Genomic DNA, 22,228 nt, shown 5'->3' on the forward strand with positions numbered 1-22,228 from the left:
GGATCCGTGTCTCACCTGAAAACTGAGCCTGGTGTGAGGACAGAGGAGAACACATGACAGGCTGGGCATCGCTGCATGGGCAAGCCTTAGCAAAGGAGCTGCTCAGTCCAGCCTAAAGCTGGGTTTAAATGTCTGCAGAAGGGCAAACCAGACCCTGAATTTGTCTTTATTGCTGCTCAGGGCAGGGAAGTTCCTCCTGATCACAAATAAAGTCACCGTGTGCCCAAATGCACAGGTTGGGCCTTCCTGTCCCTTCACGTCGTGTTCCTGAAATGACTTGGAAGTTTTAGGCCTGGTGTCTACGAGCTCAAAACTGCTCAAAGGAAATATTCCAGTTTGGAATATCCAGCTGGAGGGGATTTGAGGGCTTGTCAGTGGTTTCTGTAGCCACTGTGGAGTCTTGCCTGGTTCACTTTTATGTAACAGGAACCAGCAAATGGGGGTGAACTGAAGGGGATAAAACAAGGCTGGGACATTCTGGCTGATTATTGAACAAGGGATCACAGCACTTCTGACATAGGGAACACAAGCACGGAGAACAGAGCCCTGGCCCCTGGGGAGAAGTGAGTCCTGGTCCCTGGAGGAAACTGAATCCTTGTCCCTGGAGAAAAATGAATCCTTGTCCCTGGAGAAAACTGAATTCTGGTCCCAGCAGAGAACTGAATCCTTGTCCCTGGAGAAAACTCAATGTTTTAGAAGATTTCCTTGGTTGTCTCTTTCATGCCTTATTACTTTGATATCCTCCCCCTCACCGAGTTCTTGGTTTGTGTCCTCCTTGGGTGAGAAGATCTGGATGAAGTTCTGGAGCAACTTTTCCATTGTTTCATCACCTGGACAACCACGGGGGGTTTGAAGCAGCTCAGTCCCACTTTGAAAACTTCCAAAGCCCTCGAGGCTTCTCTGCTGTTTGCTCAGGAAACAGGGAGGAGCCAAGTGAAGAATTCCTGGTGTTTTCCAGCAGATCCACGGACGTTTCCCCATCTCTCTAACGAGATGTGACTTCAGCTCCCACCCTCCAAATGAGAGAGGGGATAAAGATAACAAAGTAATTGCAGGGCAGTGTCCCAGGGGAATGTGGTTTTGGGGCTTTTGTGCCACCAGGAGGGTGGGTTGGAGCAGAGCTCTCCCTCTCTGCTCCACAGCACCCTTGGCAAACGTGCTCTGTGCAGAATATTTCGTGCTAATTAGAAGCTGGTGCTTTTCTAAGATGTAATTTCATGGGCTTTGCATTCTGCTGCCACAGCCAGCAAAGCAAGATGTATATGTGTGTGTGTATATATATATATATAAATCTTATATTTTCATGTTCAAAAGAGTGAAAAAAAATCGCTGAGATGCTTTTTGTCCTGGCTCCCTGAAGAAGTCCTCCTTCCCAACACAATCTGTGCTTTCCCAGAAAGAAAAGCAAGAGAAAAGGAAGCAATAAAGGCCAGGGTTTCAGTGGCAGCCAGCAAAATGTCACTCGTGTGCTTCCATCAAACTTGCAATTGTCATTTTCCTGCTCAGAAATCTCTGTTAGAGCTTGAACAGTCAGCCCTGAGAGAACGAGTCATGGCCCAGCTGAGAGCCTCCTCAGATGAAGGGAAAGGCCAGGAGCTGGTGACGCCATTGGAAAACAGCTTTGCTTTGAAGAGGAAAGGTGCAGAGGCTCAGGAAATGGCACCTCACTTCGTGTCTGTGCCAGGAACGGGAGCAGCTCTCTGCTTTTCTGATTTTTGCTGTTCAGCAGCTCAAGCTCTCCCACCCTTCCCAGATCAGCAGCAGGATCTGTCTTAGGCTGTGTTTGGGTACACCTGGATTAGGAAGAAGCTCCAAACTCGTCCTGCTTTGAAGACCACGAGGTTGTACAGCAGCCTTTAACCACGAGAAAGGCTCAGCCTGACTCTGGAGCATCCCATGGATTCAGCCATATCCACCTGGAGCTCCTTCAGCAGGATTGGGGACTTCCCCCAGTGCTGTGGGGGGTCCCACAGGGCGAGTTTGAGGGGCTTTGGCCACAGGGTGGTGATGCCTTACGTTTGAGCTTTTGTGTATTTCGGGTTCTGTGCTGCCCAGGGGTGCGGCTCTGAGCCCCAAATTAGGTGTGAGTGAGGTAGGGAGCCAAAACAAATCCTTTTCCTGCTGGACACCAAGGACAAGGAGCGCAAGTTTCTGGCCCAAAAACACAAACAAGGGCTGAAGAGAGAAAACAAGAAGGATGGGGCTTAATAACTTGGAGCTGGAATTGGACAATTCAACCCCAATATGCAAATGGAACCAAAACTTACAAAAGTGTGAAACCTCGTGACCGGGCACCCATTTTGGAACTATTTTGGGACCATTTTGGGACCATTTTGTGACCATTTTGTGTCCATTTTTTCACCATTTTGTGACCATTTTGGGTCCATTTTGTGACCATCTTGGATCCATCTTGTGACTATTTCAGGTCCATTTTTGTGACCATTTTATGACCATTTTGTGACCATTTTGGATCCATTTTGGATCCATTTCGGGTCTATTTTGTGTCCATTTTGGGTCCCTTTTGTGACCATTTTGGGTCCATTTTGTGACCATTTTTTTGTGACCTTGGGTATAGCCCTGGCGACGCTCTTGTCCTGCCCAAGGTGTGCCCTTTAAGGCTCCTCTTTGAGACCCTTCCCAGTCCCTGTCCCAGCTGAGCTGGAGCATTGGATGCCTCATTCCCAAGGCCTCAGCGGGAGCAGGATGCGGAACCAGAGGCGCCGATGGATGTGCAGCATCTCCCAGCGTGAGCTCGTTTGAGGAGTGAATCAAAGACGAGGGCTCCATCCCCAAAGCCTTTGTTGGAGGGGTGTCTCCATTGTTTTGGAGGGATTTGGGTCAATTTCTCCGTGCTTGGTGTGTTTATGTCGATGTATTTATCGGTATTGGTGTGTGTGGGGATGTGTTTTCATCCCTCGTTCAGCAGCCCGGGTCACTTCTGCCTCTGACAGTGCAGGCATTGTTATTTTGCCAGGACAGCAGAGCAGTAACAGAGTAATGTCAGCTATAATTCATCCATTATGATTATTTGGGTTGAGAAACTCGCATCACCATGGAGACATTTTGATAATCGTGAAAAAAAAAATTAAAAGCAGCTTTTTAATGAGTTGGCAGCTTGTCCAAGTTGAAAGGTACTGTATTGTGGGCTCATAATGAAATTTTGGACATGAACTATTTTACATAAAAGGCCCAAATCTGTAGGCTGTAATTGGAGCCAGGAAGGCGTATGGTCCTGACTCAGTCCTGCAGGAGGGTTTGTGCACAGGGCAGGGAGATAAAGCTCAAAATCAAAGCTCAGCACCAAAATCGGGAGCTGCTTGTCCCAAATATCTGGGGCTGAGTCCTGGGATAAATCGGGCTAGAATGGCATTTAATTCCTGACTGGGAGGCCTCTCTGCTGCTTCCCAGATGTTATTTACCCAAGGTGAGGGGGATTAACTTGGTACAAAGCATTTCTCCATCCTCAGATATGCCCCTCGGAATTCTCTCTGTGCTCTGCAGCAATCCCAAGTTTGATGCAGCTCCTGCCTCATCCCCTTCCCTGCTGCAGGCACATAAATACATTAAAAACACTGTGGGCCTAAAAATTAAAACACCTCCCAGTCAGAAGAGGAAGAGGATGAGCTGAGGGCTTCTGTGTTTGAACTCCAAACTTTGCTGTGGTGCCAAGAACTCCCCACTGCCACGTTCCTCATCCCCTCCCTGGGTCCAAACCCCCTGGGATTCCATCTAGGAAAAACCTAAAGCAGTGAAGACAATCTATTTGAAGCTTCTGGGCGCTGAGCTTGATGTTTTTCTGTGGTTTATTTGGCTGCACATCTGCAGTTTGAGCAGGATCCCAGTGTTCCCTGGGTGCCACCAGTGCCACACGTGTCACAAACCCCACTTTGCTGTGGTTGAGGATTTCCCCCGGGGTACAAAGCAATCCTTGGTTTGGAAAGCCTGGACCTCCAAAGGGAGATTCCCTGCAAGCCCCACGCTCTGAAATGCAGCATCAGGGGAGGGTTCTGGGTATAATCTCATCAGGAAATCTCCTTTCTGAATGCTCCTGGTGGGTTTCAAGCTGCCCTGTTTGGGATGTGCAGCCAGGATTTTTTAGTTTGGGCTCTTTTTTTTTTTTTTTTTTCAGTCTGAAGGGCAGGGAAACCCAAAGAGGGGAGGAGGAGTTTGGGTTTCTACAAAAGGGTGATGCCCAGATCGAAACTTTCAATGTGTTTGCCTGGCCTTGCAGATTGACCCTGTACTGACAGACTTTAAAGGCTTTAATCCTCCAAACCCTGCAGAAATAAAGACAAAAACCACCTGTGATCAGACACAGCTCTTTCCTGAGAGGAGAAAAAGCCAGGAAATGAGATGCTGTTAAATAAGCAGACAAATTAGCATTTTCTATTGATTGCCAGATTTATTTCCCTTTTCAGATTTTTTTTTTTAAATTTATTTTGTGTGTGTATTTGTGTCTGCAGCAGCCCTGAAAGCCAAACCCACGAAATCCTCTGTTCTCATCTGGAATGAACAAATCCTGATGCAATTCTCTGCTCCCTTACATAAAACCCTTCAAGACTGTGCTGATGCCTGATTTCCTCTGTCCCTTTGACAACTAAAATTCATTTGGAGCACCCCACGAAAGCTTTTGCCTCGTGTCCTAAAAAGCTTCAAGGGAGCTTCTTTTGGAAGGAGCTGGGTGCAAATAATGCAAATTTAAGCCGAAACCTTTTGTAGAACTTTCAGAACTTTTGTGGAACTTTGTTTCCCCAGCACAGGGGTTTCACCCCAGAGCAACTGGGAAAAAAACCACGTCTTCACCTGGCCCTAAATAAACTTTGAGGGTTGCTGATGTGCCCACATCTGGAGACAAACGGGGGTCCTCAGACAACGGGACTGTGTGTGTAGGGATTATTTCCGAGGAAACCTCACTAACCTCTTTGCTTTTCCACTCCAGCTTCCCCCTTCCCAGAGGACTTCTCCATTCTAACCACTGTAAAAGCGAAGAAAGGAGGTCAGTCCTTCTTGATCTCAATTTACAATGAGCAAGGGATCCAGCAAATTGGTGTGGAGTTGGGTAGATCTCCTGTATTCCTGTATGAAGACCATACAGGAAAGCCAGGCCCAGAAGACTATCCTCTCTTTAGAGGCATTAACCTAGCAGATGGCAAGTAAGTGACATTTTGTGCACCAAGGAAAAAAAACAAACCAAAAACCCAAAAACCAATTCATTGTTTGTATCCGTGCCAGCATGTTGTATAAAATCGGAATCGTGCCTGTAGAGGTGTATTTGCACAGCCCTGGCTGCTGACAGGTGCCCCCAGTCTGTCGTTTTGGCCTTTGGGGAATTCATTTGACATCTGTAAGAGTTGTAAATGAGCAGTCAAGTGCCGCTGTCTGGTACTCGTGGGGAGAGGAACGTTGATTTTGCTGTGGGGAAAAAAAAAAAAATAAAAATCAGTTTGTCTCGCAAAATCCACGCTGAGGCTGGTGCAGGGTTTAAAAAGAGGGTGGAAAAGGGGAGTAAATAATGTGGTTTTATCTTGCTGAAGCCAGAGCTGGCCCTCTCCTGCTTGGTTTGGAGGGATGAGAGCTGTCAATCAGCATTTCTCCTGCCAGCCAAGCCTTTAGGCTCTACCCGGGGGAGGATTTCCTTCGCAGAACATCAATTCCCCAAAGTTCTTTTTTTTTTCGGTTTTATTTTTTTAAACACAATCATTGCCTCATCCCTCAAAGCTCAGGGCTGTGCCTGACACGTCTGTGGGCCGTGTTCTCGCAGGTGGCACCGAGTGGCTCTGAGTGTGCAGAAGAAAAACGTCACCTTGGTGCTGGACTGCAAAAAGAAAATCACCAAGTTCCTGGACCGGAGCGAGCATCCCATCATCGACGTCAACGGCATCATCGTCTTCGGCACCAGGATTTTGGATGAGGAGGTCTTTGAGGTGAGCCATGGCAAGGAGCAGCTCTGCAGGTGCTCCGTGGGGAGGATGAGACATTTCCATCTCGTTTTTGAAATCTTTTTGTTGGGTTTCTTTGTGTAATAGAACGCAGCTGTAATAGAATTAGAGATTTTTTGAGTTTTCGTTTCGAAGGTTTTTTGTCGCGATGGTGAAAATTTGGTGGAGTGAGCTCCTCTGGTTTCAAGGTTTTCAGGCCCTGGCTGGGGGGCTCTAGACCATCTCCTCAGTGGGATTTTGTAGCTCTTGGCACACCTAAACTGGGAAGGGCTCACAATTTTTCATTCTAGGGCTGCAGGGGCAGTGAAGGAAGGCTCAGGGAAGCAGCTCAAGGCCCAGTTCACCCTGGGGCTGCAGGAATTTGCTCTTTTTCCACTCATTGGCCACGGATTCTTGGTTCTTTTGCTCCATGACGAGAGGGGGCTCTCCCTGAGAGCTCGCTTGGCTTGGTTGTCACCTCCCACACTCTTTGCCTCCGAAGGCAAAGCGAATTCCTGAGGGGTGGGATGTGTCCGTGAGCTCCTGTGAAGGAAGCAGAGAGGCAGAGCATTATTTATAGACAAGCTACAGATGGGAGAAGCTTTTTTTTCCCCCCCAGAGTTCAGCAGTTTGTTTAATGTCTGCATTTCCCTGGCAAAATCAACTTCTGCAGTGCTCTGCTGCACTTGTGAGGCTTTCCTGGGGATGAGAATCCCCTTCCTGATCTTCCTTGGGAGCTGGAATTGCTCCCTAAAACCAGCACAAGTGCAGTGGGGTGTAAACCAAGCCCTACTGATCCCTCTAGCTCCTTATTTTTACGGAATTTATTTAGAAGAAGAGCTGGATCTCCTGGGCCTCCCCAGCCCAGCAAAGGGATGGGGAATATCTCCCATCCCTGGCTAATTAGAGCCAGAGCAAAGCCAGTTCTTGCCTGCATTTTGCTGTCACTCCGAGGGAAAGTTCCAGTCTGTTTAATATTACCAACATCTGGGAGCTGGTCTGCTGTAAACAGAGCAGGAACGCCTGGGCTGAGCTCATCTGCCAAAATCCCAGTTCCAGAGCAGGGCCTGGGTATCCAAACTGTATTAAATTAACAGACCTTCCCTGGGAAGTGGAACAATTCAAATGGAAAGGAAAAGCTGGGTTTAACGGGCACTGGAGTGTCTTTCACAAGAGCTGGACGTTCTGCCAAATATTTCAGCGCTGGATGGACGCTGTGTTTTGACTTGTCACAGAGGAGTTGTGAGTTCTCCCCCAGCTCAGGTCCAGTGGACCCTCTGGAAGGACGTGGTGTCACATCCAGGTGAAAAACCTGCACTTTTAGTCTGTAAAACACCAGGATTTCCAGAGCTGCCCCTGGGAGCTGGGGCGTTCCCAGGTGGCTTTTAGGGCTCACCTGACTTTGGGACAGCTGATTCCTCTGCCAGAGAGGGAATTTTGAATCTTTGGGACAGCTGATTTTTCTGCCAGAGAGGGAATTTTGAATCCAAAATTCTGGGTTCTCCCTGCTCCTCTTTTAGCCCTTTTCCGTGGCCATGGCTCCCTGGCTGAAAAGACTTCAAACCCCGAGGGGCTGTGGGATTTCCTCGGTTTTGGGGTCCAAGGAGCCTCTTGCCTGTTCTGGATGTGAGCTGCAGATCACAAATCTTGCTGGCACTTCTGAGAAATGGATAATGAGAAAATACTTTTTTTTTTTTTTTTTTTTTTTTTTTTTACACACAGATATTACACAAGACGGATACAAACCCCCTCCAGTTCTGATATTTATCTTTTTGGGGTTTTTCAGTCACCTCCTCACACAGCACTGAAGCCACCAGCAGCTTTAACTGGGGTGGAAGAAGTTGTTGTTTTTTTTTTCTGAAGGCAGTGGACTAGAACCTAATTTCCTTCATATCTCAGCAACTCCATTTCCTTTGGCTCCTCCTTTCTCCTTTCTGCAAGGCTGAGCAGAAACTGTGCAGGCTCAGAACAATGGGCACAGGGTGGAAGCTGCTCCATTCCTGGAAAGTTGAGGATTTCTGGAGGGAAAAAAAAAAAAGCAGGAGATGAAGCTGCTGCTGTCCCAGGGGCTCCCATTCTGCAAAGCCCAGCTAAGGAGGTGTTCTACTTTGGCCTGGCTCTGACGTGTTTGTCACTTTTGGTGGAAATTAAAATCACCCACTGAGGTGGGAGCGGGATTGGAGACAGCTCTGGGGTTGGCTCAGTGTCTGCACAAGAGCAGTGGGAATTCATATCCTCCTTGGCAGGACTAAAATCAAACCGACCCCAAAAGTTGTGGGTTTTTTTTTGTTGTTTTGGGAGTTGTGATTATTGAAAGGTTTGGGGGTTGTGAGGGGAGCAGCTCGAGAACCAAGATGGGAACTTCCTCACTCAAATTCTACTAAAAAAAAAAAAACAAACCCAAATAAACCTCTTTAAAAAAGCCTGGCAGGGAGAAGGTTAGAGGAGTTTCAAAACATTTCTCTAGCAAAACATTTCTTCCAGTGGAAAAACGACTTCCTCTCATTAAAATTCAATTAGCTGGGAGTCTCTGAGGGTCTCTGTAGCAGCACTGGGCAGGGTTGACAAGGGGCCAAGCCCCAGTTCAGGTTGTACAAGTCGAATTTTGTTGTTCAAAACAAGAGTTTAGGAAGGACAGGATGGGTTCTTGGAGGTCTGGGAGGTTTCAAGCTGTGTCTGAGGGGATGAGACTGCAAAAGGGGTTGCTTTTTTTTTTTTGCAGGGAGAGAGGGAAGGACAAAAATCCAGCCCCTGGTTGGGGATAAACTTCCTCTGCTGCAGTCAGAGGTGTTCCTGTGGTGCAGCAGCACTGGCGGAAGTCGAGACATTTGATTGTGTCTCAGTTTTACAGGGGAAAAAACTGCTCCTCTTCATTTGCTTTTCTTTAAATATAAACTAGAACCCAAGTCCTGGTGGTTTGGTGTAGGAATAGACCGAGGGGAAAGCTTGGGAAAGGCTTTTTTAATGGGAAAAAACCCCAAAATCTTCATCCTGAAGCACAGAGAGATTTCCCAAACCATCCTGGTGATGCCCATTTTGTGCCCACGGTCTGTCACAGGAGTCACCTGGATGCCAGCAGGGAACGGGGTGACCCCAAAACCCACAGCTGGGAGATCTTGGTGTGAGGAAATTGCTGCCTAAAGTCTGTGGGGGGAAATATTTCCACCCCTGGGCTGAGTTAAACCCCTCTGTGGGGTGTGCTGAGGCATCTCAGGGAAGAAGTTCAATAGAAATTTGGTTTCTGCAGATCCCAGCCGCGGTTGTTTGCTCTGGGTTACTCCAGTGATGGTAAAATGAGCTTTGTTCAGACCTTGCTGTTTCCTTTTCCTGCTGGATTTCCCATTTTGTCTCCTGATTTGCCCGTCAGGGACTTTTTGTGTGTTCATAAAAGCCTCATACAGCCCCTGGCTCCAGAGCTGGAGTTGGCACCATTAAACTGTGCTGTGGACATGGGTAAAAAAATTGAGTGAGTTTTGGCAAAATCGCTGAGGACAGCTTAGGAACGAGTGGCTGCTTTTGCTGCCAATTATTTTTGGTCCATCTGTGTAAAATTTTGCAGCCTTGTCCCACAAGTGAAGTGGGGTTTTGACCCTCTTGGTTTTGCAGCACTGCCTGGAGTGGCTGAACTGACTTTTCCCACGTGTGGAAAAGCTCAGGGACATGAATATATCTCTTTTTAAAGTCACTTTTGGCTCCTTTTGAAGACCAGAGGAGTTAATTTTGTGCAGCTGAGTGCCATAACCGTGTCTCAGTGGTGTTGTTGGTGCTGTAAAACCCAAATAAAAGTGGATCCCTCTGATCTCAGCACCTGTGGCCAGGAGGGGCTGACAAAAATCCTGCCAAAGCCTGTCCTGGGATGAGACACAGCACCCTGGAGGGTGCTGAAAGATGCTTCTTTTGATTCCCTCTCCTCTTTTGTGATTTTTTTTTATTTTGTTTGTTTTTCTGAAGACCAGAGGTGAAATCAAGCCATCAGAAATGGAGGGAAAAAGCAATTTGGGATGAGCCAGAGAGGCCGGGCAGGGAGCCAGAGGTGCTCTTAGGGCTGCTGAGAGCTCCAAGGCAGCACAGGACAAAGCAGGACAGACACAGCCCAGACACTGGGGCCCTCCAGGTGCTCCCGGGGTTGAAATGTCACCTCTCTTTTCATCTTGGGCCTTGTTTACACTTAAACAAAACAAAAAAACCCCAACAAAACAATTATCCCTGTGCTTGATAATCCCAGATTTCATTTCACTCCCGTCACGGCTTTCTCCTTCTCTCTGCTCTGTGTGTTTTCATCTCTGGGAAAATGCTCTCATTTTCAAAGTCCTGCAGGTTATTTCACTCTCAGCTCATAAGGCTGCATCAAAAGCTTTTGCTTTAGTGGAAGGGGGTAGGAATAAAAGGACGTTTTTGTAGGTGTGTGTGCGTTTTGTGGCGGGTTTTTTTGGCTGGTTTTGGGGATGGAGAAGTTTCAGAGCCTCGTGTTGCAGGCAAACACAGCAAACAGCTCTGTGGTCTCCAGGAGGGGATTTATTCTCTCTCTTCTCTCAGGGCTGATGTGCTGGGCTGCAGTGAACTTGGAGAAATTGGTGGTAATTTAAGTAAGACTTTCTCAGCTCTCAGACAAACGATGCGAGCCTCAAGTCTAAATCCACCTCTAACTCACATTTAGCCCCAAATTTTGCCCCAGCAGCTCTGTCTGGGCTGCTCCTGGTGGCAGGAGGCTCTTGTACAACCATCAGCAGCGGTGCCTGAAGGTGTGGGGGAACATTTTTGATAGAGGGAGAAGTAGAAATTCCCTGATTCAGAAGGAATTTCTTCATGGAAATGAGGGTCAGCCCTGGGGAGGGGCTGCCCAGGGAGGTTTGGAGTCCCCATCCCAAAAAACCACCTGGAAGTGACACTCAGGGTTTGGGACAAGGTGGGGATCAGACACAGCTTAGACTCGATCTTGGAGCCTTTTCCCACCTAAACAATCCTGGGATTTTGTGCTCTTCTAACCAGCAGCATGCCCACAGGGCTGGAGCCAGCACATCCTGCAAGATCTGAGCTCAACCCTGAGCTCAGGAAGGAGCGGGAAAAAGCCCAGATTTACAAACATTTTCTGTCAAACTTGAAAAAAAAACACCCCAAAACCCCATTTTAAAAAAACAGAGTCTTTTTGACTACCCTGGACTTGTCTGTCAGGGTGCACCACGGCTCCAGGTTCCCATTTCTTTCCCCCTGCCTTGGCAGGCTGCTGGAAGCAGGTAATTTACAGAGCTGGCTGCCTGCTCTGCCGGCCCTGCCAAATCTGATTTCACCTCCTTTGCTGCGCGGCCTTTCAGGGGAGCACAAGGAGGGGATGTTTTACACCACCACCATATACCACGGCGTGAGAGGATGGAAAATAAAACCTCCTGAGCCAGCATTTAGGGATCTTTATTGAAGATGTCTGTAGCTTTCCCCAGTCTCCTAATAATTCTCCGTTTGCTCCCTGGTTTTCTCGTCATTCCTTCTGCTTCGCCTCTTTTATTTTTTTTTCTTAATTTTTTTTTTTCCTTTTTTTTTTTTTTTTTCCAAAGGACCCTCTTTCAAATGGTGCACTCGAGACATATGGATTAAATCACAGCTCTGAGCTCTTCCAGGAGAGCAGTGCTGCCTAGAAAATGTCTGCAATTATTGAGGATTATGCCTCTGGATGGGTTTGCAATTAACGGGGAGGTTTTTTTAGTGCCGGAGTCCAAGCAGATGCAGATCTGATCAAAAAAGGTGAAATTCGGCCCCGTTTGGCAACACCTCAGCCCCAGCATCACCTTACACAGGTGCCCAGGGACGTCATCTGGTTTTATCAGGCAGGGAGCAGCAGCACCTGGGCCAAAATAAGAATTGCAAACCAGCTTGTAAAAGTGACTCTGTGCTTTCATTTCCAGCCTGAGCTGGCGCTGCCTCCCCTGACCCCTCCGTGCCAGGTGCCAGCCAGGAAAGCGAGAGCCTGGCTGCAAACATCAGCTGGATTGTTTGCACACACTCTGCTGAAACTCTTGTTTTCCATTTCACTCGCTGGGTAATTGCAGGTTCAGCCATCTGGCCTGCGCTCAGGCTCGGTGACTGGGGCAGCCTCGTTAGTCATGATCACAAAATGCATTTTATTTTTTTATTTTTTTGAGGTTTGGGGATTTTTTTTTTTGTGGTTTTGTTTTGTTCTTTGGTTGGTTTTTCCACAGATCGTTTTTTCTCTTTTTTTCTTTCTTTTTTTTTTTTTTTTTCTCTTTTGGTTTGGTCAGTGGTAAATTCCATTTCACAAACTGTCAAAGCCACTGCCTTGGCATGTGTGGGTAATTAGTGCAGTTTTTGCTGCTATCGAATGCCTGCGGGCCTCTGATAGCTTACAAAGCACTTTATTGTTCAAACAGATCATAAAAGTGCTTTTATTGATGTTTGAAAGCCTCCTGCAGCCCATCATTTATCTTCCCCGAGTGCCAAGTGAAACATCAGCCTGAGGACGCTGCGTGGTCTTAGAGTTTGTCCACGTTCAAGGGTTTTAGGAGGTGCCTCCATCACCACCAGGGGTGGAAAAGATGAATTTTTAAATGAATTCCATAATTTAAATGAGTTTCCGACCCAAACCAGTCTGGAATTCCATAATTTAGGCAGTTCTTGGCTCAGGCTGGCACCATTGAGGGTTTTGTTGGGAAATGCTGAGGAAATGGGGCACTTAAGCCTGAAAATCCAGGATTAATGCCCTCAGGGAATTCCTGGTGGAGGACGTGGATGCTCATCCCTGGAACCACTGATGTCCATGTCCTGCTGCTCCTGGTCACTGTAGCTGGGATGTGCCAGTGGAAAATCAGCCCTTTTTTTTGGATATTATTCCTCAGAGAAGCAGTTTGTAGCCGGGAGGTCGGGTACCAGGGGCTCCCGCAGGGCAGCTGGTTTGGAGGAGCCTTTTCCAAAGGGAAATGCTGAGGGAAAATCGGGATTTGCCATGGTCAGAGGTGCTGTAGGACCCTCCATCCCTGCTGGCAGGAGGGGACAGGCAGCTGCTGTCCCCTTTCCCTGGCCTGGGGCAAAAAAAGAAAAAATCAGAGGAAAACTGAGCAATGTCTGGGAAGCCAAACTCATCCTTCAGAGCAATTTCCATCCCCTCCAGGGACTCTGTGGGATTTGGGGAGCCGTGTCTGGCTGTTCCTGACATCCCCCTGGCAGAATTCTGTGTTTCAGTGCTGGCAGGCAGCAGCCCTGAGCTCGTTTGGGGTGATGGATGCTCAGAGGTGCAGGGTCATTACTCTTCCAGCTCTGGCTCCATTTGGAATTTGTTTCCCCCCTCCTCTTCTCCTCGGATGGGAGGATGAATTTCTTCCATGGAAAGTCTGAGGAGCAGGAGGCTGATGGCTGAGCCCAGACAGGCTGATGTAATGCTGGAAAGCTGCTGCTCTCTGCAGTGACATCATCCTGGTGTGGACACGGGGAGCTGCGATGGAGTTTCGGGGGCAGGAAAAGCACCACGAAGGGATTTGGGAAGGAACAGAGAATGGATGTGTTTGGGAAAGGTGATTTTCCTCAGCTTGAGCAGCGGGGGAAAGCCAAATCCTTGTGCTTTTGGGGGAGAAGTTTCCAGCTGAACGTTTTTGGCAGCATCGCTGAGCAAGATGGAAAAGGGATTTTTGGGAGCAGAACGTGACAGGGAGCCCTGGCCCAAACCAGGGCATGTTCCCCTTCCCTGCTCCCTGAGGAACCTCTTTCTACTTGGGAGGTTATTCACCAATTAGTCCTCTTTGCATAAAAGTTAATTTTTTTTTTCCCAGCAGAAGCCTGTAAATAAGAAAAAAATCCTTTTCTATTGACAAAACTGTGGGTGGGTTTGGATGGATGGATCTGTAAAGGCTCATCTGAGCCAAACCCCAGGAGCTGGAGGAAGAGGAGGATGAGGCTGCTCAGGGTTTGTGTCCCTGTCAACCTGCTGGTGCTCAAGCTGCCACTTCTCTGCAATCCCCATCTTTTATTTGGCTGTTTTCCTGCCTTTTGCCACTTCTCTGAGGGAGGTTTTCCTGCACCAGGACAGAGCAAAAAAACCCTTCCCAACCTAAAATCCTCTGGGTTGACTCCGTGTTCACCCCCTTCCCTCGTCACTCGGGCCCGAACAAATGAAACACATGTTCCTCACACATGCTGAGGTCTTTCTATTCCCCCTTTTTTTTATTCTTTTGGCTTTTTGGAGGCTGTCTGGGCTGCCTGCCAAAACCCAGAGGAAAATCCAAGCCCACTCCAGACATCCCCAGCGTGCAGGTGTAGTCCTCACCCTGACACGGGGCTGAAATGGAAATGTTCCCAATGAACACATTCCCTCCTCCGGGATGGGAGCTGGAAGAGAGGGATTCCTAATGATTTCTGCAGAAGGTTGGATGGGGATTGGGGTGTCAGGGAGTTTTCTATCCCCTGCAAGAACATGGAAAAAATTAAAAAAAGCGCCCCTGACCGTTGTTCTGCACACACAGCCAGCGCTGGCTGGGGTTCAGCAGGTCAGAGCTGCTTGAGCAAACAGAGCTCTGGCCACTGCAGGGGAAAGTGTGGGGGAAATCAGGGCTGGAAGTCACTTTTGGGCGCCGTTCTCCGTGCAGGAATGGCTGCAAATACTTCAGGGTTCTCCTGAGGTTTTGATGTCTCACAGGAGCAAATTTATCTGCAGGTTTTGTTTGGTCTTTTCCCAGTTTGTTGCTCAGAGGGGTGAAATCTGAGGGTGAAATCCAGCTTGGAGATGCTCAGAATGGTAAAATCTGAGCTGGGGATACTCAGAACAGTGAGATTTGAGCTGGGGGTGCTCAGAACAGTGAAATCTGAGGGTGAAATCCAGGTTGGAGATGCTCAGAATGGTAAAATCTGGGCTGGGGGTGCTCAGAATGGTAAAATACAAACTCAGGGAATGCTCAGAATGGTGAAATCTGAGCTCTGGGATTGCTCAGCCTCCACTGCATCCAGTCCTGTTCCTCCACGAGTTTGCTTTGGAGAACTTCATTTCTGGGATGAATTTTCCACCCGATTTCAGGCCCCAGGGTGCACAAACCCAGCTCCCTTCCCTGGGTTGAGAATTTGGGGCAATAATTCATGGAACTGTGCAGGGTTTATACTTTAGAAAAATCACAGAATACCCTGAGCTGGAAAGACCAGCTTTCTCCAAAGATCATCCAACTCCAAGGCAAGGTTTTATTTTATTTTATTTTATTTTAGTGCTGAACTGGAGGTGGCAGACGTTGCACGGAATAAATGAAGCCCAAATCATTTTTTTTTCATGGACAAGTAATAAAAAAACCAACAGAAAGAAAATCCTTTGGGGTGTGAACATGAGCAAAGGGCACATTTTTAGTTTCCTGGAAAAAAGAGAGAGGGAGAGAGGTGTGTGGACGAGAGGTGTCACACTTCTGTTTGCACACCAGCTCAGCTTTCCACTCCCAGCTCTTTCCTGAGCAGCCAAATTTCCAGCAGTGGTGGGAATTAGCGACAGGAACCAGCACAAAGCCTCCTCCTGGGGTGGTCCCAGCAGGTCCCTGTTCCATGGCTGGGTGATTGTCGCCAGCCAGATGCAGGAAAATCCTTTTCCAACCAAAATTCGGTGTTCAGTTCAATTTTCTGAGTGTGTCAGCAGATCTCCCCGAGCCGAGGGGTGTAATCCCACTTCTATCCCCAGATAAATTTGGCAGCCAGCTCTATTTTCCCCCCATTGCCTTTAATCCATAAAAAAACCTGGATTCTGTGTTCACCTCCCAGGACAAAAAAAAACCCGTTCCAAGTGCTGATTAAAAGCCTCTGTGCACACAAAACCCCCTTGATCCTGAGCCACCTCGGTGTGCAGGAAAGCTCAGGGTGGATCTGGGGGGTGGAAATCCCGTCTGTGGGGCCGAGGAAATGGCAGCTCCACTTCCAGATTCATTTGGCTCTGGGGGAAAAACAAAAAAAAAATTACAAAAAGGAGTAAAAGCAAGTTTGGGGTATCTCAGGAGGCTCCAGGTGATGTGGGGTGGGAGCAGGAAGCTCTGATGTGCTCTGGGATCCTTTGGCACTGGGAGTGAGCCCAGGTGGAATTGGGTCATCTTTAAGGTCCCGTCCATCCCAATCCACTCTGAGGTCTCAGGAATTCTTTCCTGACCCTTCCCTTCCTGTCAGCTGCTCTTCCAGCCTCTCCTGTCCCCACCACCTTCCCCAAATCCTCTCCTTCCCTTGGCATCCCCGACCTCTGCTGTGGCCAGAGGTGGGGAACGAAACCCCCTGGATCTCTGGGATCAGCACCTCCCAGGCAGGCTCTGCAATCCATTTTTTTACACTAAAACCCCAGCCAGTGCCTCCACTTTGGCTCAGTGAGCTCTCAAACGAGTAACTCAATCCAAAAGCTTTGCTTCACTCCACATTTTCCACTGTGAGAGACCCCCCTCCTCACAATCCACCGGCTTATCCATCCTCCTGTGGGCAGCAGAATTCCTAATTTTTCCAGAGATGAAAGGGCAATAAATCAACCTGAAACCAGAGCCAGGGGACGGTGCAGAGGAGGGAGAAGACACAAAGGAGCAGCTTTGTGCTGTGCTGGTAACGAGGGGGGAATCTGTTTTTAAACCATCCCTGATGGTTCACACATATGTCATGGAGAAAGAACTCCTCCAGGAGTAAGCCAGGCCTCGGAGCTCGGGGTTATGGGCTGGTTTGGTTTGGTTTGGTTTGGTTTGGATTGGTTTGGATTGGTTTGGTTTGGTTTGGTTTGGTTTGGTTTGGTTTGGTTTGGAGGGAGAGGGGGAATTGGAAGGGTGTGAGCAGGGCCTGGGAGAGGTGGTGACATCAGGAGGGGGTGACATCAGGGAGATGGAGTTGGGAGCAGGAGTTTGGAGAGGAATGGTGAAGGAAATCCGGGATGAGGTCTGCAGGAGCAAAGTGGAGGCTGGGCAGGATTTGGGGTGGCCTGGAGGGGTTGGAGGCTGCGAGGAGAGCTCTGCGTTCTCCATGGAAAACCGGGATAACGGCACTGCCCAGGCTGGGGTGGGGACAGCAGCCAGGCTGGGGGCTGGCTGAGCCCTGCTGAGGGGATGTCACCTTCGTGGGGATGTCACATTTGTGGGGTTGTCACCTTTGTCAGGGATGTCACCATTGAAAGATTGTCACTTTTGTAAGGTCATCACCTTCGTGAGGGATGTCACCTTTGTGAGGGATGTCACATTTGTGAGGTTATCACTTTTATAAGGGAAGTCACTTTTGTAAGACTGCCACCTTTGTAAGGGATGTCACCATTGTGAGGTCGACACCTTTGTGAGGTTGTCACCTTAGTGAGATTGTCACCTAAGTGAGGTGATCACCTTTGTGAGGGATGTCACTTTTTTGAGGTCGTCACCTTTGTAAGGCTGTTACCTCTGTGAGGTTGTCACTTTTGTAAGATTGTCACCATTGCTGAGGATGTCACCTTTGTGACATTGTCACCTTTGTCAGGGATGTGACCTCTGTGAGGCTGTGACCTTTGTGAGGTTATCACCTTTGTGAGGTCATCACCTTTGTCAGAGATGTCACCTTTTTCAGGGATGTCACCTTTGTCAGGGATGTCACCTTTGTCAGGGATGTGACCTTTGTGAGGTCATCACCTTTGTGAGGTCATCACCTGTGTGACATTGTCACCTTTGTGAGGTCGTCACCTTTGTAAGGGATGTGACCTTTGTGACATTGTCACCTTTGTCAGGGACGTGACCTTTGTGAGGGGATCACCTTTGTCAGGGATGTCCCCCTGGACAGCAGGCCGTGCCCAGTGGTGGCACAGCCCGGGCTGGCCTACCTGTCTCTCCGAGAGCAGAGGAGGACACGGGGCCACGGGGCCTTGGGTTCCTTCCAGGGCTCCCTAATGAATGGGACAAGGAAAACAGAGAAAAATCCCTTTTTGAGCCTGGCCTGTGGAGCCTCGTTTGGGATATCCCACATACAAAACCAGGGGACCCTTTCAGGGCTGCTCCTGTCCCCATCCTGTCCCCATCCTGTCCCCATCCCGTCCCCATCCCTGCATTATTCAGTGCCAGTTCCAGGCTGGCACAGCAGGGCACACAATGCCAGCCATTCATTTGGCCCCATTCACTTCACACAGGCCCAGGCTGGGCTTTTGTGGGATTTTTCTTTCCCTTTTCATTTATTATTTTTTTTGAAATGTCCACGCTGGACGCCGAAGGTCAGGCTGACCCTCTGCTCCTTTATGTGAATGGCTCCCACAATGGGCAGGCCTGGTGATTTAATGCAGCTTTCCACAGGGTCTAAATGAGGGTGGTTTTTTTTTTTTGGGATGCTGTCCATGGGATTGAACCTTGCTTGGCACATGGGACACTGGGGGTGGCTCTCAGGGACAGCACCACTGTGTCACCCCGTCCCGTTGCTTTGTCCCTGCATGGAAATTTCTCTCCGTAACTGTCCTGATGAGGCTAAAATTGCAAAAATCCCATTTTTTAGGTGCTCCCTGAGTTATTCTGTGCAAGCAGATCCAGGCAAGCAAACGTTTTGAGCAAGGATAAAGAGATTTTTTTAAATTTTTTTTTTTTGGTGAATAGACTCATTTGCTGCTTCAGAAGCGTAATCTGACTTGATGCTTCAATTAGGGAACAAAACCACCCCGTGTGAATGTACCTGAGCCAAATCAGCTCCTGTTGGAAAATAATGGGAAGGAACTGCTGGAAAAACTGCTGCTGAGGTTTTTTGGGTTTTTTTCACACTGGTGGTTTTGGGAAAGCCCAGGAATAGAGAATAACTTAAAGAAAGGGTGAAAAAAACCTCTCATATTTGAATTCTGGAGAGGTATCTCAGGGATAGATTTAGGGGGTTTTGAGGGATTTCTTGCTATGAAGTCCCTCTCAGGGAGTGGGATTAATATTATAAACAGATGGAGGGCGCCTTGATTAAAAAAAAAAAAAAAACTCTAAAACTCACCTTTGAGCAGCTTTTCAGGGATTCCTTTCAGAGTTATCCTCTGGATTTCCAGTAGGAATTTCTCCTCTGGAGGGGGAGGAGGAGAAACCAGCTGTTGAGGGACCACACCACAAAAGTTTGGATGTCAAAGCAGCGACGGGCACAGCCCACGGTGATTGTGGGGCCTCTATTCCTGGGGCTGTAATTTGCCTGTCCAACGACACAAATGCTGATTTTGGAGGCACCAAATGAAGAGTTGGGAGGCAGAAATCACAGAGTGCCAGGCTGCTGCGTGACCACAGAGGAGAGGAAAAAAGAAAATAACTGCAAGGAGTGTTTGGAGGGGCAGGAAGGATCCCAAGTGTGTCGTGCAGATGGAACAGCCTCTGGAAAAGCTCGTCTGAGGTCACCTGGTGACACCTGGATCTGCTGACAGGAATCCACCAACCCTTGGGATCTGCTCTATCCCATAAAATCCCTCTGCAATCTGGCTGAGACCTGGACACTCTCCTTTCCCTCCTCCATCTGTCTTGGGGCTGGAAAATTGAGGAGAACGGGGGTTTTGGTTTTTTTTTTTTGGTTTTGGATTTTTTTTTCCATGGCTAGTGCAGAAAGGCAAAGAGAACCGCTCATTTTGTGGTGCCTCAGCTCCTCTTTTTCCAGCTGCTGTGGGAATTGGGAAGCTCAGAGATGCTCTGGGATCAGCCAGGCCTAGATTCCTTCTAATTTACGTCTCGTGGTTGCCTCAGCTTCTGGTGGGGACATGAAAGGGGTGGTGGGGACATGAAAGGGATGTTTGGTGCGTGCCTGGATGTGATCAGATGAGAGCTCACCACAGACAACACTCCGGGGTGATTTCTTTTCCTGAGCTGTCTGTTTCCATGACATTTATAGCAGCTGAATTATCCCTTCTGCCTGTCGCCAGGGGTTGAAATCAGCCATCAGATTGGGAGAATTATTGGGACAGATGGACACACCTTCGGCTGCACCCAGGGCTTGATTTTTGGGGGGCAAAAACAGCCCCAAAAATGCAGTGCTGTCCTAATGAATTCATAAAAGGAGAGAGTTTCCTCCTGGCTGGCTTTAATCCTTCAGGTGAAATCACTCCACCAGGTTTGTGAATATTTAAGGGTTGTAAGCACAGAGTGGTGGGTTGTTCCTTTGGGGAAGGTGTCTCCACTCTACCCCAGCTCTACTCCAAGCCTTTCCTCTGAGCAGGATCCTTGCAGGGAGAGATCCCGTCCTGCCTGAGCTCCTTGTGGGGGTTAAAAACGAGCTGGTTGGGACTGGAGGCCCCATCAGGGCCCCAAAGGAGGAGAGGTTTGCTAAAGACCCACCCCAGGTCTGACCCCAAAGTCCCCCATTTCCTGGGATGTGGTGTGGCTGTGCCAGGAGCACTCCAATCCTCCTTTCCTCTCCCAAACCTCCTTTCCTCTCCCAAACCTTTCCTCTCCTAAACCTCCTTTCCTCTCCCAAACCTGTCCTCTCCCAAACCTCCTTTCCTTTCCTAAACCTCCTTTCCTCTCTCAATCCTCCTTTCCTCTCCTTCCATCTCCTCTCAGGACCGAGTTTCCTCTTTCTACTCTGTGAAAAACGAGTTCTGCTCTTTTAGAAAAATTTATAAGCTTAATAAAAATTAAAAGTAGACAATTAGGAGACAGAAGAGCAAAAAATGGGCAGGGAGAGCAGCCAAAGGAAACGGGAGGGGTTTTTGCAGGAAGGGTTTTTACCTTTTTTTGTTGTTTTTTCCCCCTGAAACTGAAGGAACAGCTCACCCAGCAAACGAAGCCAGAGGAGTTATTTCTTCTAGTCAAGCCTGGTTTGTGGTGTGGGTTAATTAGATCCTAATTAGATCCAAATTAGAGCCAGTGCAAGGTTTCCAACCCAGAGAACCCTCTGGTGACTCAGCCCCACCTCCTGTCCTGCAGGAGGGACAGAAATCTTCCCCAATTACCCAGATCTGGGTGGTTTTCCCTCTCTCAGTGGAGGAGCTGGTTGAAGTCAGCACTGCCTGAGGTGTCCCAAGGACAAAAATCCAGCCTTAAAGACTCAGCTCAGGTCAGGGCATCGCTGAGATCCCTCAGGGTTATCAGCAGCTGCACGTGTGGACAGTCAGAAACCACCTCTGAGGAGTGACCCCACCGGGCAGCTGCAGCTTTAGAGAGAAAATATTCACCTCAGCGGGATGAAATTTGAACTAGGGTTTAATAAAACCCCATGCCTCAGGTTCCTGCCTCCTCACACGTGTTTCTGATCTGCTGGGTGGGGGGCTCAGAGCACACAGCTCAAAAAGACAACTTTAAAAACGCTCCTTTTGCAGATAGAAAACCTGACTCGGCTCTCGAGTTTCATTTTCCTATTGTGATGTTCTCTCTTTATTGGGGTGGGACTGTCAGGGGCTTCTTATTCCTTTCTTTGCCCTTTAAAAACCTGAACTGGGCCATTCTTTTTCCCCTCTTTGAAGAAGAGCTGCAGAAACCTCTCCTATTATTTTTTGCCTCTCCTATTATTTTTGCCTCTCTTATTATTTTTTGCCTCTCACATTATTTTCTGCCTCTCAAATGATGATTTTTGCCTGTGCTAGCACGGTGCTTGGCCAGGGTGGAGAGAAGGAGGGAATATAAAGCACCTTTTGTCCCAGCAGCCCCTCTCCCAGTCCACCCACCCTTCCAGACTGGGATTGCAGAAGCCATTCAAGCCCCATCCTGCTTCCCGTGGCCAGAACTGATTGTTTTTCACCCAAAAACAACCCAGGAGATAAACTGCGGTTTGTTCAACGGACATAAATATATAAAAATAGCCAAGCAGAGTGGCTGAGCAGGTTGTTGATTTAAGGATATCTCTGTCTGGGTGTTTTTAGCAGCTTGATTATTATTATTATTTTAAATTTATTAATTTTTTTTAAGGCACCTTGGCTGCCTTTTCCCTTTCCTGCAGTCTCCACTGGCTTGGCTGCTTTCCTCTGGCTGCACCTCCCCATCCCACAGGAGAGTTTGTGGGGTCGGTGAGGACACATGGAGACAAATCCAGCTTTAAGAAGGGCCTGGCTGAGCAGGGAAAGTGGAGTGGAAGTGAAACCCCAAATCTTGCCCATCTCTGCTCCCAAAGGGCTGCAGTGGCAGTGCCACCAGGCTCCCAGGGCTGATGTCAGGCAGGAGGAAAACCAGAAGCCACTGAATCATTTTTCCTCGGGGTGGGTCCTGCTCTCTGATGGAATTCCCTGCAGAAAACCACTAAAAACCCCACTTTTGGGAGCACACAGCCCGTGTCTGATGGGTTGGAGCCCCAGATGTGAGTCAGGGGACACAGCTGGACACGTCCCCTGGCTGGGAGGGACCTGCCTGGCCCAGGATGCAGGGACAGGGCATTCAAACCTCACTCCACTTCTTCCTGCTTGTCTTCCCTACCCAAAATCTCCTCATTTTCCACAG

General features: G+C 48.5%; 1 protein-coding gene across 1 annotated transcript in view; it reads left to right on the forward strand.

The window, feature by feature from the left end:
* Nucleotides 1-22,228, forward strand: part of COL5A1 (collagen type V alpha 1 chain) — a 137,006-nt gene that overhangs the window by 32,067 nt on the left and 82,711 nt on the right. Inside the window, 2 exon segments of the mRNA XM_066332902.1 lie at nucleotides 4,940-5,153; nucleotides 5,762-5,924. Coding sequence (XP_066188999.1) covers nucleotides 4,940-5,153; nucleotides 5,762-5,924 — 377 coding nt within the window.

Source organism: Sylvia atricapilla, chromosome 19 (assembly GCF_009819655.1).
Source record: "Sylvia atricapilla isolate bSylAtr1 chromosome 19, bSylAtr1.pri, whole genome shotgun sequence".
NCBI lineage: Eukaryota > Metazoa > Chordata > Aves > Passeriformes > Sylviidae > Sylvia > Sylvia atricapilla.